This window comes from Hesperophylax consimilis, chromosome 3, assembly GCF_061612785.1.
Source record: "Hesperophylax consimilis isolate HC1 chromosome 3, BYU_Hcon_1.0, whole genome shotgun sequence".
NCBI lineage: Eukaryota > Metazoa > Arthropoda > Insecta > Trichoptera > Limnephilidae > Hesperophylax > Hesperophylax consimilis.
The window spans coordinates 28,632,361-28,648,055 of NC_142838.1; the positions used below are offsets into that span (position 1 = coordinate 28,632,361).

The 15,695-nt window shown below is 35.2% G+C and overlaps 1 protein-coding gene across 2 annotated transcripts in view; it reads right to left on the reverse strand.

The window, feature by feature from the left end:
- Positions 1-12,115, reverse strand: part of LOC149425225 (uncharacterized) — a 34,696-nt gene extending 22,581 nt beyond the window's left edge. The window contains exons 1-4 of one of the 2 annotated variants that reach the window (XM_089650124.1): positions 11,848-12,115; positions 9,548-9,666; positions 7,076-7,380; positions 3,487-3,559 (exon numbers count right to left, since the gene is read on the reverse strand). In XM_089650124.1, the coding sequence (XP_089506250.1) occupies positions 3,487-3,559; positions 7,076-7,380; positions 9,548-9,666; positions 11,848-11,968 (618 nt within the window). In that variant the 5' untranslated portion in view covers positions 11,969-12,115. The remainder of the gene's footprint in view (positions 1-3,486; positions 3,560-7,075; positions 7,381-9,547; positions 9,667-11,847) is intronic. The other variant, XM_089650116.1, reaches the window with a different exon arrangement.
- Between the last annotated feature and the right edge of the window lie 3,580 nt (positions 12,116-15,695).

Consider the following 15,695-nt stretch of genomic DNA (forward strand, 5'->3'; position numbering starts at 1 on the left):
GGGGGGTCAGAGGGGGACATCTAGATCTGCGAGCCATTTTAGGGCCTCAGGCGTCGTCATGTGGACCTCATCAATCCCGCCGGGGAATGAATGGAGCGGGCATTCGTTGACCACATGTTCGGTAGTCTGCACCGCACCACATTCACACATCGCCGACTCTTTAAGGCCCCATCTGTGCATCATGTGGGCACAGCGGCTATGGGAGCACCTTAACCTATTGATGGCGGACCAGGTTTTGCGAGGCAGTGAGAACCCAGGCTGTCTCTCGGTGGGGTCCTGTATGAGATGGGCATTTCCCACGTTGGCCGTTTGCCACTCAAGTTTCCACCTATCTTCTGGGGTGAGAGGTAGTCGGAGGAGCCTCTCTCCTTCCGCCCAGAAGGGCTTTCGGGACTTCAAGCGGCATGCCGGGTGGGAGACGACATCTTCGTGTAGAGGTATTGCGCTTTTTTGCAGCGCCTTCTTGTATTCCCTCAGTGTTGCAATTTCTCGCCTGATGTTTGGCGGGGTTATGTTTGCAAGTACGGGGAGCCAAGGGAGAGGAGTAGATTTTAAAGTCCCGCTGATGGTTCGCATTGTCGCATTAAGCTGAACGTCTACCATGGAAGTGTGGGCGCTTCTAGCCCATACTGGAGCACAGTATTCAGCCGTTGAGAAAACCAGGGCAATGGATGCTGTTCTGAGCGTGTTGGCGTCGCATCCCCAGTTAGTTCCAGCTAGCTTATTAACTAAGTTAAGCCTTGTCCTGGTTTTTTTTACCCACTGTTTCCATGTGTTGCCGGTAGTTCAAGCTCCTGTCCAAAGTAACTCCGAGATAGCGGGGGTGGGGGTCATGGTAAATATTTTTTCCATCAAACTGAACACAGAGTTTGGCATCCGCTTGTGAATTGCTAAGATGAAAAGCTGTCGCAACTGTTTTCGACCCATTTGGCTTTAGTCGCCAATTGAGGAAATATTCTTCCAAAGCCTTTAGGTCAGAATTGAGGATATCTTCTGCTGCTTTAAGGGTTTTGGCTTGAGCTGTGACGGCGATGTCATCTGCGTAAGCAAATTTTCTGCCTTCAGTGTGAGGGAGGTCTCGAGTGTAGATGTTAAATAGCGATGGGGCCAGCACTGAGCCCTGGGCAAGGCCATTATTGAGGGGTATTTTTTTGCTTTTTCGCCCTCCTAGAAAAACCCTGAAGGTACGGCCAGTTAGCAGTTGCTCAATGAGTCGTACTGTGTTGCCATCCTCTATGGTGTCGTACAGTTTAACAAGGAGGCCTTTGTGCCACACCGTGTCGTAGGCCGCAGAGAGATCAATGAACGCTGCAGCAGTCTTCAGCCGTTTCTGGAAACCAGATTCAATGTGTGTTGTCAGTGCTAACACCTGATCGCAGCAGTTACGGCCTGGTCTGAAGCCAGCTTGCTCTTGTGGGACCACTTTCTCCAAAATTGGAGTAAGTCTGCGGAGCACAACTCGCTCAAGAAGTTTGTACATGGTACTTAAAATTGAAATTGCCCGGTAGCTTTTCGGATCCTCTGCTGGCTTGTTGGGTTTGAGGATCGCAATAACTTTAGACTTTCTCCAGGTATTTGGTATTTCTCCAGTTTTGAAAATTTCAGTAAATAGTTTTGCGATCCATATTTTTGTCCATGGTCCAGCATGTTTCAGAAAGTCTGGGAGAACTCCATCACATCCAGCTGCTTTCCCAGCTTTTGTTGAAGTGAGGGCGATATCTACATCGTCAGCTGTAACGGCGACCACAGTGTTGGGGTTCACCGGCCATTTTAGCCGCGCCGCCTTCAGAGATTTTTGGACCTGGTGGTTTATGTTAGACCTTGTTGTCGTTTTTGAACTACGGAGTAGTTGCTAGTTACGGAGTAGTTGAGGAGACATGTATTATATTCATATAATTTTCTTAATGTTAATAGTTTTGTTTCCATATATAATTTTTTTGTGGATGTTCTAGGTTTGAAGTGAAATAGCTTTTTGATTACTTTGTTTTGTGTTATCTGTAGTTCATTTATATATGTTTCATATGCATTTCCCCAGATCTCAATCAAGTAGTTTAAATGTGAATGTACGAGGCTATAATATAGACCTTTTTTTAAATTTTATTTGGTAACAGATATGATATCCGGTTAAATACGCTAATTGAGGGGTTGTTTTTATCTTTTATATCTTGAATAAGCTGTTTAAAAGTTAGGTGTTTATCAATGCACAGCCTAAGATATTTCTCCTGTATCAGGATTTGCAGGTTGTTATATTCAATTTTTAAGGGTACATGAGGAGGAATGATTTTACCGGTTGAGCTGAAAATCATGTATCCTGTTTTATTAACATTCATTGTTAGGATATTTGATTGGAGCCAACTGGAGCATTTTCTAGTAAGATGTTTAAATCTTTACCCCAGTAGAAAATTGCAGTATCATCTGCATATAAAAAAATATCACCGTTTAAATCTAATTGGGAGATATCATTTATATAAATTTGGAACAGAAGTGGTCCTAGTATGGATCCTTGCGGAACTCCGTAGTTTATTGGTAGGTGGTTGCTATTTTGACTATTGATGCTAACGAATTGCTTTCTGTTGCTAAGATATGATTTGAATAGATTAAGAGCAGGACCAACTACACCAATTTTCTTGAGTTTCTTGAGAAGTATGTCATGGCTTACTGTATCGAAGGCTTTTTGAAGGTCAATTAGTATAGATAAAATATAATTTCCACCATCAACACTGCTCCTAAGTTTACTGATTAAGTCATTAATTGCCGCAAGTGTGTTTGATTTTTTCCTAAAGCCATATTGTTTTTTATATAAGAACGATTTTTTTGATAGAAAGTTGTTTAATCTATCGTAGATTACACGTTCAAAGATTTTAGATAAGATTGGTAAGATAGAAATGGGTCTGTAATTTGAGGTATTCGTTTTGGACCCACCTTTGTGAATTGGTATTACTACCTTAGCAATTTTACAACTATCTGGAAAAGTTCCCTCTTTAAGACACTGATTAATTAACTTTGATAAAATAAGAACCAATTCTGTGGAGAGACTTAGAACTGTCTTACATTTGAGTGTATCATAACCAGCACTTGCATTTAGTTTAAAGGATTTTATTGTTTTACTTATATCTAATTCCGTGGTAGGGTGAAAATATAATGATTCCATACTATCATGCACTAATGTTATTTCTTTGGCTAGATTGTGTGTGATTTTGTTATGTATATTATCAGCTGAGGAGCCAATGTTACAAAATAAATTGTTAAAGTGGTAGCATATCTATACGTTGTTTGTGATTATTTCGTTGTTAATGATTAATTTATTACAAAAAGTATTCAATTGGTTCTGTATGATTAAGTATACCCACAAATAAAATGCTACATGTGAAAATTTATATATTATGTATAATCCAAATTCTGATTCCTATGTTTGATAATAAGTTGGAGAGTAAAAGGAGCGGATATTATTGATTTCTATTATTAGTAAATTAAATATGCATGTACCTGGATTTGTTTAAGCGTTTGAAACACTTCTTGTGTTCTACTAACGATATCTTGCACAGTTTCTTGTCCAAATCTGAAAATAAAAACATTTAAAATAGAGAATAATAAATAAATGAGAATTAAGACGCACATGTACAATCCATAGGGATTCTTTTCACAGGTTTTTAAGGTTGCAATAGCAGTAGAAAAAGCTCTTCCTTGACACGCAGTAAATGATTAAATCATTTTTGTAAATTTTATTTATTTATTACATTGATGGGTATAACCTTCACTATCTAGGTTACAAACCAATTCATTAGAAAGTTGTGATCATTCAAAAAGGTAGCTGCCAAAAATATGTGAATTAATATTGTTAATTCTGAATTTAAAATATGAGATTGACAAATAATATGTTTGATAAATAATTACGTCTCAATGGTCGAGTGGTTAAGGCACTGTCCCGTTAAGACATAGCGGTGTGTAGATTCAGCCGGAATGAGTTCTCGCTTTGCGGGAATCTCCCAAAGAATGGAGATCCCCCTCCTACTCCTTTTTCAAGTCAACCACTCCCAGAGAACTCGGACCCGAATGCGTCTTTACATGCACCCAGTTCTCGGCAGTTTCGCTTCCCGGCACCCGTGTCCCCCCGCATCCTCTCGTGTTCTCAGTGAGTGGTGACACATCAGCCTTTGCTTATATTATAGCAGTCTATTCTGTTTATGGTGCATGAAGGTTTTATATTTCAATAATATTAAGTTTATTGTTCAATAATATTGGAGTTTTATGCGATTTGATTCGAAAATGTTAATTTTTGTTTGTTCAAAATCATAAATCTCCGAAAGTTGAACATCGATTGCTTTGAAATTTTGACACTATGTTGCATTCGAATAATACGCATGTGTTTTTATATAAAAACATGTTTTTTTACAAAACAGTGCCATCTGTTGAACGTAAAAGCAACACGCTCTATTGTTTCTCTATCTGCACAGACTGAGCCACAGCATCGCGTGGCGGGGTACAGGTAGTTCGTTGAATAATAATATCAACTGACACAGACTTAGAAATCAATACTAGCAACAAATTATTTAAGTGATTGCAAAAAAAAACTATTTTCAGTCTTAGTTAAGATTTGATTAATGTAAATGAGTTTCTTAACTCTTGGGAATGTAAAGCATTTAGCTATGTTTTATATACTTTTATATTAAAATTAAAATTTTAAAAAATTAGGTGCGTAGGTCTGAGTCTTGGTGCGGGTCCGGACTCGCAGCAGGACTTACACCAGGGTTCGGGTGCGGGACCGAGTTCAAGGTCGGAACCGTGGGTCCCGACACTCGCCACAGCACTCATTACCCAGTTCATGCCCAAAAAAATGGAACCTACTCTTAGAACTCGAGTTATTTTAAAAAGAAGCACTCCTCGGAGGGCTACAGCAATATGCATAACCTACTCATCTATAGTAATACAAGAGATCCTGAGTTCGATTCCTAGTTGTGACTGTCATCTTTGTATTTTCCGTGTCTTGTTCTGTTTCATGTTTCGTTCAGATTTGTTTTTGGTCCATTGAAAATTCCATACAAAAAACACGATTTTTTCCCACATAAGAAGTTTTAGAGCTAAAACTGCTTCCCGCTTAAGAGGTTTTAGAAATCCGGCGGTAAAATCAACACAAACGAAATATTGTGTCGCAAAATATCTAAAATGAACCTTTTTTCAAGACATAAATTGAAAGACGTTGACTGAAACCCATACCTAGTACCTGAGACCATAAAACCCTTTGTCGGCCGCCGGGCCGTAAGCCGTAACCTGCCATAACCAATAAATAAACCAAATACCCCGTCTCCTAATCCCCTAACTAGGTAAAATAGCAATGGAACGAATAAACAATGCGGAATTATGTAACAAATATGCAAGCGTCTTTAAGGCCGAAATAACATGAAAGATTATATTAAACTCAACCTTAATGACAACGTGGGCTAGATCTACATTTGACGCCTCCTTCAATAATCTTCCCTTTGATAATGAACATAGAGATGTTTCGTAATATTATTGTATAAAATTTTTATTCCATCGAATTTGTAAAACACGAAAAACTTTTGATAATCTATCGGATCACGGTTAATACGGAATATTTCACCTTTAAATACATAACAACATGATTATATGGCGGGGGAGATGGTAAAATATGCATTATAATTACGTTTTTTTCATTCAAACATCAAAAATTGCCGTGCATCATGTTTCATCTGACATTTGTCGTAAATTAAGTTTGAAGGTTAGGAAATACATATGCATAAATTTAAAATGTAGATTGAAACGAAACTTCGCAAATGATTTTTGTAGTTTTTGGATGCGTTCACAGATTATAATTTCAGCGTCAAACAGCTCGTATGATATAACTTTCTGATTCAAGCATCACGCCATTTATTTATGTGCGAAATCGTAGCTATTCGATGTCTGCTAGTTAGGTAGGACCATAAATGAACCTACAGGTAGGACATAATATTGAGCTGCGCATATTATTTTCATAAGGAATTTCTAGAAAAGGATTAAAATATCTTTAAAAATATACGATAGTCGACTGTGCCTGGCGAAAATACATCATAACAATAGTCTCTCAAATTTCAAATGCCATTGGAGCAAGCAGCAAGCGTGCAAAAAAGTTAAAGTCCGCCAACTAATAAGCAGTTTGCCGCGTAGACTTTGTGAGATTTTTCTGTGCAGTGCCATGGCAGGGTTGCAGTACGCAAACGGTTCTGAGGCAAAGAACCCGCTATCATTAGTTTGCGGTTAGCAAAATTACTTGCGGTGTCCTTTTATCAAACCGCTTGGTAAAATTAATCACAACAAGTCTTTCTTTCTCCCTCAGTTCATATAGTAAACGAAAGCGTAAAAAAGAGACGGCGTATATCCACAGCTCTGTCTTCAACTGTCAAGTTAAGAGTGAGTAATCACTAACAAGTAAATATGTATAATCCATTGCCTTTACACCAATTTAAAATAAGATCAACAGTATGAACCTTTTGGAATGCTGCAACTTTTACTATCCGAATTCGAGTGGCTTTTTCGAGGGATGTACTTTAACAGTTTTAAAATTGTGTTTACTTTGTCCATGGGATGGTTTTGTTTTGATTTGTAATGTTTACCTTTTTCATAAAACTTCTTAAGAGAGTTTCACTGTACTATCTTCAATGACAGATAAAAAAAAAAGGTTTACTGTGATGTTAACGCTTGTTTTAATGGTCTAGAAAAGTGTGGGTTTGTTTCCCACCTTACTAGGGAAGGTGTCAGTCCTATGTTTACATTAAATCATTACATAGTCAAGCTTTTGAACTCAACAAATCGTAGAAAAAACCCATGGTCATATAACAAGTGTCAACTGTGTACAAATGTTCGGATTATTAATGATGCTAGATCCTTGGAGGATCTTCCAATAAAATACTGGTAGACAAGGACGGCACTACCCACCTACTAAGCTATGAAGATTGCAGTCCGTTTCTGCAGAGAGCCAAGGGTTTTTTCAGGTATTTTAGGACGCCAGCATAGGGTCAGCAGTTGTGTACTATTACGAATGAAGTGTCAATAAAATTTATTAAGTATTCAGAAAAGTGACCTGCACAGTGAAGCAGTATTAAACTCCTTATTCTGCTGCGGCTGATTGGCCATCTGATTGGCCTGACTGATGTTAGCGTTGGCCTGGTTGATGGCAGCGTTGGCATTCACGCCGCCTACACCGGTGTTCATGTTGCCGCCTAGGGCAGGGTTGCCCCCTTGCATGGAGGCGATGCCCATGGCGCCCCCCATGCCCTGGCCCCCCATGCCGCCTGCCATCACTGAACTGGCTCCTATGGAGGGGCCCATCCCCATCACACTCATTCCTTGGTTGGGGGAAGGTGTAGAACTTGCAATGGCCATGCTCTGTAATGTTTATAAAGAATTATTGTTAACCTCTAGTGTGCAAATTCTAGGCATCTAATTTAATTTTCAAAAGTTATAGAACTGTATTCATTTACAGGAAAATCACAAAAATGACTTATTTTTATTGTGAAGACACTTCTAGCTGGAAAAAATTTCTTCAGCATATTAAATTTTTTTAATGGCATTGGAGAGAAAAAACATTTCTTTGAGTATAATTAGCTAAAAAAAGAAACTTTGTAGGATAGATGTATAAGGGCCGTCTGTTTCAACGCTAGCTATAGTAAAAGTAAGAATAAAAGTAAATGCTAAAGTTAAATTTCACCAAAATGCGTTTTTCAATCAATTTAACTCCTGGTTTTACGTCACTTTTAACTTTTGTTTTAACTTCCCGAAATCCGAGAGTTACTCGCGAGTTATTCGCGATTCTCGAGTTACTCCGCCATTTTGACATATTTGACAGTTCTATACGTAAGGTTCTTCTGTTGAGTGTTGTTACGAAACGATTATTAATCATGATTAATATTATCGAAGATGACAGTAGTGAAGATGAATTCATCATGCAATATGTTTTACAGCGAAAGCCAAAAACATTTCGACCCCGTGTTAATAATATGGTCATTTGGGATGATTCCAAATTTTTGGCACGGTATCGCATGTCGAAAGAGCTTGCAAAATTTGTGACGGATCAAATTGAGGGAGATATTACGACTAATGGAAAGTAAATTATATTTTTTCCGTGTAATATCGTATATATTATAACAGGTTGTCATTTATTTTTAAATACCGACAGAAATATTTTTCTAGGAACAAAACAATGTAATAAAAGTATATCCTTTTTCATAAACTTTGGTATAAAACTTATTATTATATTAAACCCTGTATATAATGTTTCAATATACAAATTATAATTGAAAAGAAACTATGTAATAAATATATAACTTTTCTTACAAAGTTTGGTTGGAATTAATCAAAGGAAACTAGCCCCTCCAATACTCTCAAGAAATTATTTCTAAAACTATAAATCGATCTTCATCATGTAAGTAAAAATTAAATTCTGAAATAAAAAAATCAAACACAATAACAAACAAGAAGTCAGAAGGGGTTATAATGACGCACAACAAACTTCTGTATTTTGACAGTCACTTAACCAGAGATCATATTTATAATCTTCGGTGTGGCCGTACCAAAAAATAATGCCGTGCGTTTTTCCACGTAATTTCGAGGAATATTCTGCTTTTTAGACTGGCCACACTAGTAATTGTTACTTTTGCATAAAGGCACTTGAAACAGCGCGCGGTCCGATTTAACATCCTTGTTACTTTAACTGACAGTTAAATTTTTAACTTAGCTCACGATTTAGCATTCTGTTGAAACAGACGGCCCTAAGATTTTTATAAATTTTATGAAAAACACATTATGTGACAGTACAATCTACAACAATATTATTGCGAAAAAAAATCAAGTTATTATTAAAATAAATACAGTTTTTTAAATTTTATTTATTATTTCCAACTAACTAACCATCATATCTTTTTTCGCAGTGGTCGGCAGAGAGTAGGAAGACAGGACCGCCACACAACTGTGTCTTGGCCTACACTCCTTGCCTGTTATTCTGATTCTTGACCTTGATGTGACCCAAGTATTTGATTCAAATCTTCCTCGGATGTCCCCAACTTCTGCTGCCATTAGCTTCCGCATCACATACTCTCCTTGCACTTCTTTGTTCATTCATCTGTCCTTTATACCCAAACCATCTAAGCGTCCCTTTTTTAAATCTAAGCCATTACGTTTACATCAGCCTTGCATTGTTTCTGTATCTCCACATTTATTTACTCCTAATAATAATAATCCAACTAAAACATTTTGGATAGCTAAAACCAAGTATCAAAATATTTAAGGTACAATAAAATCTCCTAAAAACAGAGTTGGAGAACACAATATCTAACTGAGTTCGACTGTTACCTCAGTAAAAATGAGTTGGAGAACACAATAACTATAGGTACTGAGTTCTACTGTTACATCAGTAAAAATGAGTTGGAGAATACAATATGTATACCGAGTTCTACTGTTACATCAGTAAAAATTAGTTGGAGTACACAATATCTAACTGTGTTCTACTGTTACATCAGTAAAAATTGAAAAAGAATAAGTAGAACTAGAATTATACCTGCGGAGGCATCCCAGGCATGTTGCCCATCTGCTGTTGCATGTTGGGGTTGTAGGACTGTCCCATTTGCGTTCCCATACCACCCATCCCTCCCACTGCATTCATCTGTCCCATAACTCCTGAAATTACATAAAGAAAAGTTTACAAATATAATTTACTTTACCTACACTAACAACACTATTATTATTGGTAAATTTACAGAAAAGTTGGACAAGGTTATTAGGCACATTTTATTTTAAACAAAAAATTGTACCAGTTAGATAACAATGAGATACAACTATTTCAGTAACCGAAAATGAAAAACAGTGCATTAACCACTCAGAACATTAGAACGTCAAAAGACGTAAATATGATAATAGCGGTCAAGACATTAGAACGTCTTTTCACGTAAACGCGCGAGATTTTACAAAAATCGATTTATTTCCATCACTAGTATACGGATTGCCATGATTTAAAAAACAGAGTATCGATAATGAATAACGCTACGCGTCTGTATTCAAGAATATCAGTGGTGCATTATCTAAGTCGATTGGATCTATCATCTTGTTCGTTCATAATTTATTGCGTTTCTAAATAATTTATTAAAAATATTTTAGTGTGGACGGTTAATATTTTGAGGTGACTAATAGTTTTTAATTATATTTCTTCAATATATAAAGTGTTATTTCTTTATGATACTCAGAAAAAAGTACATTTTTCACAGCTTTGAAATAATGGTCAGCGATTTTTACATATTTTTGACGTTTTCAGAAAATGTATATTTAGAAACGCAAATATTTACGTATAACAATACAATACGATAGTGAATTTCATAATCTTTCCAAAACATCTTTTAGAATGAGGCTACGTTTCCCAAAACGTGAGTTATGAAGCTTTTAACAAAACTCGTAAATATAACAAAAATTTTCACGTTTTGACAGATCGCAAAGGAACACAAAGTAAATAATAGTCTTTGTCCGAGAGGTTAGTAGCTATTTTATTAAAAACAACAAAAAACTGGTAGTTGGGTCTTTTCTTCAAATCTTGTTTTGACATAATAATAGTAAAATAGTTATTTTATGCAATTTTTATTTATTTCTTAAACTTAACTAACAACCTATTTTAGATTGTTTGGTTCACATTTTGGGTTAAAAAAGCTAACCTTAAAACATTCACATCGACAACAATGGCCGCCAAGTGAACAATCGATTTTAATTTTATTGAAAAACCATACAAATTGATTATTTTCCATTTCCTGAAACTGAAATATTTACTTCTCATTTTTATCTAAATGATACAAAGTTTTTTAAAGTGCGTATTAAACGTGTCCCACCTATCTGTATGTAGTTGGGATGTTAACACACTTCCGGCAGGAAGGGTAGTTCTACCTTTTACGCCGGCCCTACTTGAATGGTGGAAAAGGCATTGTTGTCCATCAATTGCCTCCATTGGTCACCATGAAACAGGCAGCTGCCTAGTATGGTGCTCTAATGTATTTTCTCTAAATAAATGTATTAATAATGTAACATGTACTTATAAAGGTCACAACTATATCTATATGTATTTAAAAGGGTGAGGGAAGTGTTCCCCATCAAGTCTTGTCTTTTAAATAAAATAATATTTTACCAAAAGGAAACTATATGTAAGCCCGTAGAACGCATAATACATCCTTACACTTATCTTAGGAAGTTTTCTGTTTGTTTTACAATATGTACGAAAATGAAAATAAAAAAAATTGTAATGTAAAAAAAGTACATATTTTATAAAATATGTACTTTTTTTAAAAATCAATGACCCAACACTGACTAACTTCAGTATATAGAGTCGTATTATAAAAATAGGCTTGAATTTCGAGTAATAATTTTATAGTTGGGATGTGGTGAGTACAATGTTAAAAAATTTCATTAAAATATATGAATTATTTTCAAAGATACAGCTGTTTAAAACAAAATCAATTTTCTCGAATGCGACTCTTATTTTCGCCCGCATGAAGTGTGTTAACACGTACAATGTATAATGTACAAAGGAAAAATAAAATAATTAATGCTCAGGTTGACGGCCATGAAATATCGTTTCCGTTCGTGACAACTGGAACTGTTTTACTGATAAATTGGAAGCTGAAGATCTAAGCTATATTATTAGACACCGCATTCCTATACAGGTTGCCCACGTTTTAAATAAAAGGTCATTTTTGGAAATTACCCCAAAAGGAACAGGACTAGTTACACATCTCTTCGACATACGTAACATAAATAATAATAATAACATAATTATTGTAAGTAATAACATGCTTTCGATGAATAAATAATAAATAAACTTACCTGATAGTTGATTGCCCATAGACCCCGGCATAGCAGGACCCATCGACCCCGCTGCAAAATTATTCCGCATGGCCGGATTATTAGGGAATCCTCCAGGAAACTGGTGTCCTTGTCCGGACATGATTGTTATTTTATATATATATATCAAAATTTTTAAACTTGTAATGAACTGTACACGTATACAACGCTTTTAGATCATTGTTGACAGTTTTTATTAGAGGTTTCTACAAGCGCAGATCCGACAAGCAAACACTGCCGTCGGCTGTCAAAAATGTGTTGTCTTTGTCCATAGATATAACACTTCTTTGTCTGTGCTTACCGGTGATGCCATAACCAAAAACTAAAAACCATGTTTGAGAGGTAAAAAAAACATGTTTTACCATATTTTGAAGGACGCTTATTGTGATGGTAGTAAGAGATTTACAAATATTGTCAAGTTATCCGTAACCTGGGAATGTTTGTCTTTCTTTTAAGAAAAAAGTAAAATATACTTTGTAATTTTTTCCATTATCAGTGTTAAGAATAATGTATACCGTTCCTTTTATAGTAATTAAGGTAAATCAGAAGGTTTTATTTAAAAATATTTCATATAATCCTTGTCCAGCGATTCCGAATATTTACCGAAAATAATTTAAAATGCATTGTGTTATATAGTGCATTGCTGATTGTTTTAAATGTAATAATTAATTATTGTTATGTTGGTATTTTTGTCATAAATGTATCTGCCTTTATTCAGGATTTTTTACTGGCTTCCTAGTGAGCCAGGGACGGTACATTCATCAAAGTAATGTGATAAAAAAATTGAATATATAAAAATTACGAGATATATTTCTTTACTTAAATGTTTTCATAAATATTAACTATTGACAAAGATAAAAATTTGATAAAGAAACATTAAAGTTCCAAAACTACATTCCTGAATTAGTGATTTCTCTTACGCCACCTATGCTAAAAAATCGCATCTCACTCAAAATACTTATTTTGAGACCGGTATAAAATAATGGAGAAATAAATTACAAAAAAAACCGTGCATCTGGCAACACTGGGTTAACTCCAGTATTGCCAAGTCAAAAAATAGAAACTCCCTAGCAAAGACCTCAAAAATACCTAGATTAGACAATCGCGTTTTGGTAAGTTTGGGAGTTTTCGACCTGGCAACTTTCAACGCTGTCCGGGCGGGAATCAGTTTGGAGGCAAAAGTAATGATTTCTGTCTTTTTCTTTCTATTATCCTCCGGATTCTAGTCGTGTATTTGATCATAAGTAATACTATTAATATTTTACTTTCTACGCTTCAAGTAGAATATAAATTTACTTAAAACTTTTCAAAGACGTGCCGGAGCCGGACAAGGGACCTGGATTTATATTCTAAAATCTTATTCAAAATATAAGGTGGCATCATATTTGAAATACGATTGTTATGATAATAATTTATAACAATCTTATGGAAAACAAAATAATTAATATTCCATCCAAGATTAACAAAATTAATTTAATGAATGTGGATACAATTTTTAATGTAATATTATGTTATAATCTCCTTTGAAAGTAATATAATAATGTTAATTTATTTGTTGTTTATTGAGTTTCTCATCAGAGGGACCGATCTTCTAATTCTGTTAGAAAGAATCGCTTTATGGTTAGACTTTTTTTTTGTATTACGCAATTCACCCTAAAATGGTTAGACATAATAATTATAACTAGCAGTTAAAAACCCGCTCCGCGGGTTTTTGCTGCTAGGCCCTGCGGGCGGCACTTGTTTGGGCTTCGCCCAGTTTATGTGATACTAACAGTTACATTTAATAGGTAGATATTAGATCATTGGGTAGATATATAATAGAAAGACATTCTGCACCATTAAACACCCCTCACCCCAACATAAATCTCGTCAATGAGAAAAATGTTTCCTCTTCCATACCACCGAAATGATTTAATTTTTAAATCGAAATTAAATTGCAAAATATTTATATGTAATTCGAAAATAAAAAAATTACAACATATTACAATATTACATATAACTTTGGTAAAATAATATACTCTTACCAAAAGACTGTCAAAGTAATTACATTTTTTTTAAATATATTAAGAATTATTTTATTGGGATAAGTCCTAAAAATCTACATATTTGGGTGAAATAATATTACGCTCTTACCTAACGATTGTCAAAGTAAATCAGAGATGTGCAAAATGGGTACCCAAAACCATTTGAAATGCAAAATGGAAATGGGTCAAAACTTTTCCATTTGAAAATGCAAAATGGTTTTTAGAAAAGCATTTCAAATGCAAAATGCAAAATACCTATTTTCAAAATGCAAAATGGTTTCTCAGGTCAAACAATCAAAATTATTATAGAATTTTTAAACAATTTAGTCATTTAATAATGGACATCAATGTAGAACAAACATATTACATGATGGTAAATCCAAAAACACCACGACTACAGATTATGAGACCACAAAATATTTGCGCTGGACTAATGTTGCCAACGTAAAAACATAGAAACTGCTATCTAACATTTAATATTACAGCGTCATGGCCCCATGTTCAGATCTGAATCAGTATTTTTTGTAATGGTATCACTCAATTGCCAGGGCTTCTATCAGGGAGCAACTTGACAAATGTAAATTATCTCTCATAGCGAGATTGAGGACCGACAGATATTTGGGGCTTATGAAAAAAGATGAGTGGAGATAGTAGGAAGAATGTTGCAAAAAAGCATTTAAAATGGAAAATGCATTGAGAAAAGCATTTAAAATGCAAAATGGAAAATACCCATTTTGCATTTTGCATTTCCATTTGAAATGGATTTATTTGAAATAAAGCACATCTCTGAAGTAAATACACCAAAACTCTCTTAATTCGCGAAAACCTTACAGGTGGGATAAATTGAGTCATTTTAATTTCAAGGGACACAAAAAAACAAAACTTTTTAAGCAAGTTCAATTTATTATACTTTTATTTTTTACAATCTGCAACATAATATTATACACTTTCATTAGGAAAAAATCTCTTTATAAACAATATTATCCGTATACCAATCAGTCAGAATTTGTATAAATAACGATGACTGCGCTCAAACTGTCCATAAGAAAATACTGGTTCAGGAAGTAACAGTCCACCCCGTTCAAAAGTTTGTCCTTGAGATTTATTTAATTTAATTTGACTGGAAACTGTTTTCTGCACATATTGAATTATATTGTAACATCCGAAAAAGTGTTTTAAATTCTAGGAATGAAATGTACTGTACCTTTTCTGTTCCCTGTAATGATTTTGGCTTGAATTAAGTTACAGCTGAAATTTTTATAGCACCGCTTTTGTGAGATATCACCTCAGGGGCGCTTTCCGTTGAAGTACATCCTCATTGATTGCATAAACATGACTATTTTTAGGGCACAATATGGTACGTTGACTCAACCCTAAGGCATCAGCAGTTGTATTTGTCTCACCGTATATATAGTGAATCTTGACAAATATTTACATTGGGAATAAGCACAGATGACTCTAATGTTCCTTCTACAAAAGGAAGTTTGCCATGTTCCAAGTCCAAAAGCCATTTAGAAAATATATTTTCACTTTCTAAAGCTCTGACATTTGTTTTTAATTGAAAAGTTTTGAAATGGTACCAAAGTGTGCTGCTTTTATGCAAGCGGCAATTAATTGTCCTCGTGAAGCACGTCGACACACTGGAAGGATCTGACGAAAGTCTCCGCCCAAAACAATAACTTTGTTACCAAAGACAGAATCACTTCCCATGATATCACGTATAGTACGCTCAATTACTTCTAAAGCTACACCTGTCATCGGTGCTTCATCCCATATTGTAATATCTGCTTCCGTTATAATTTTCCA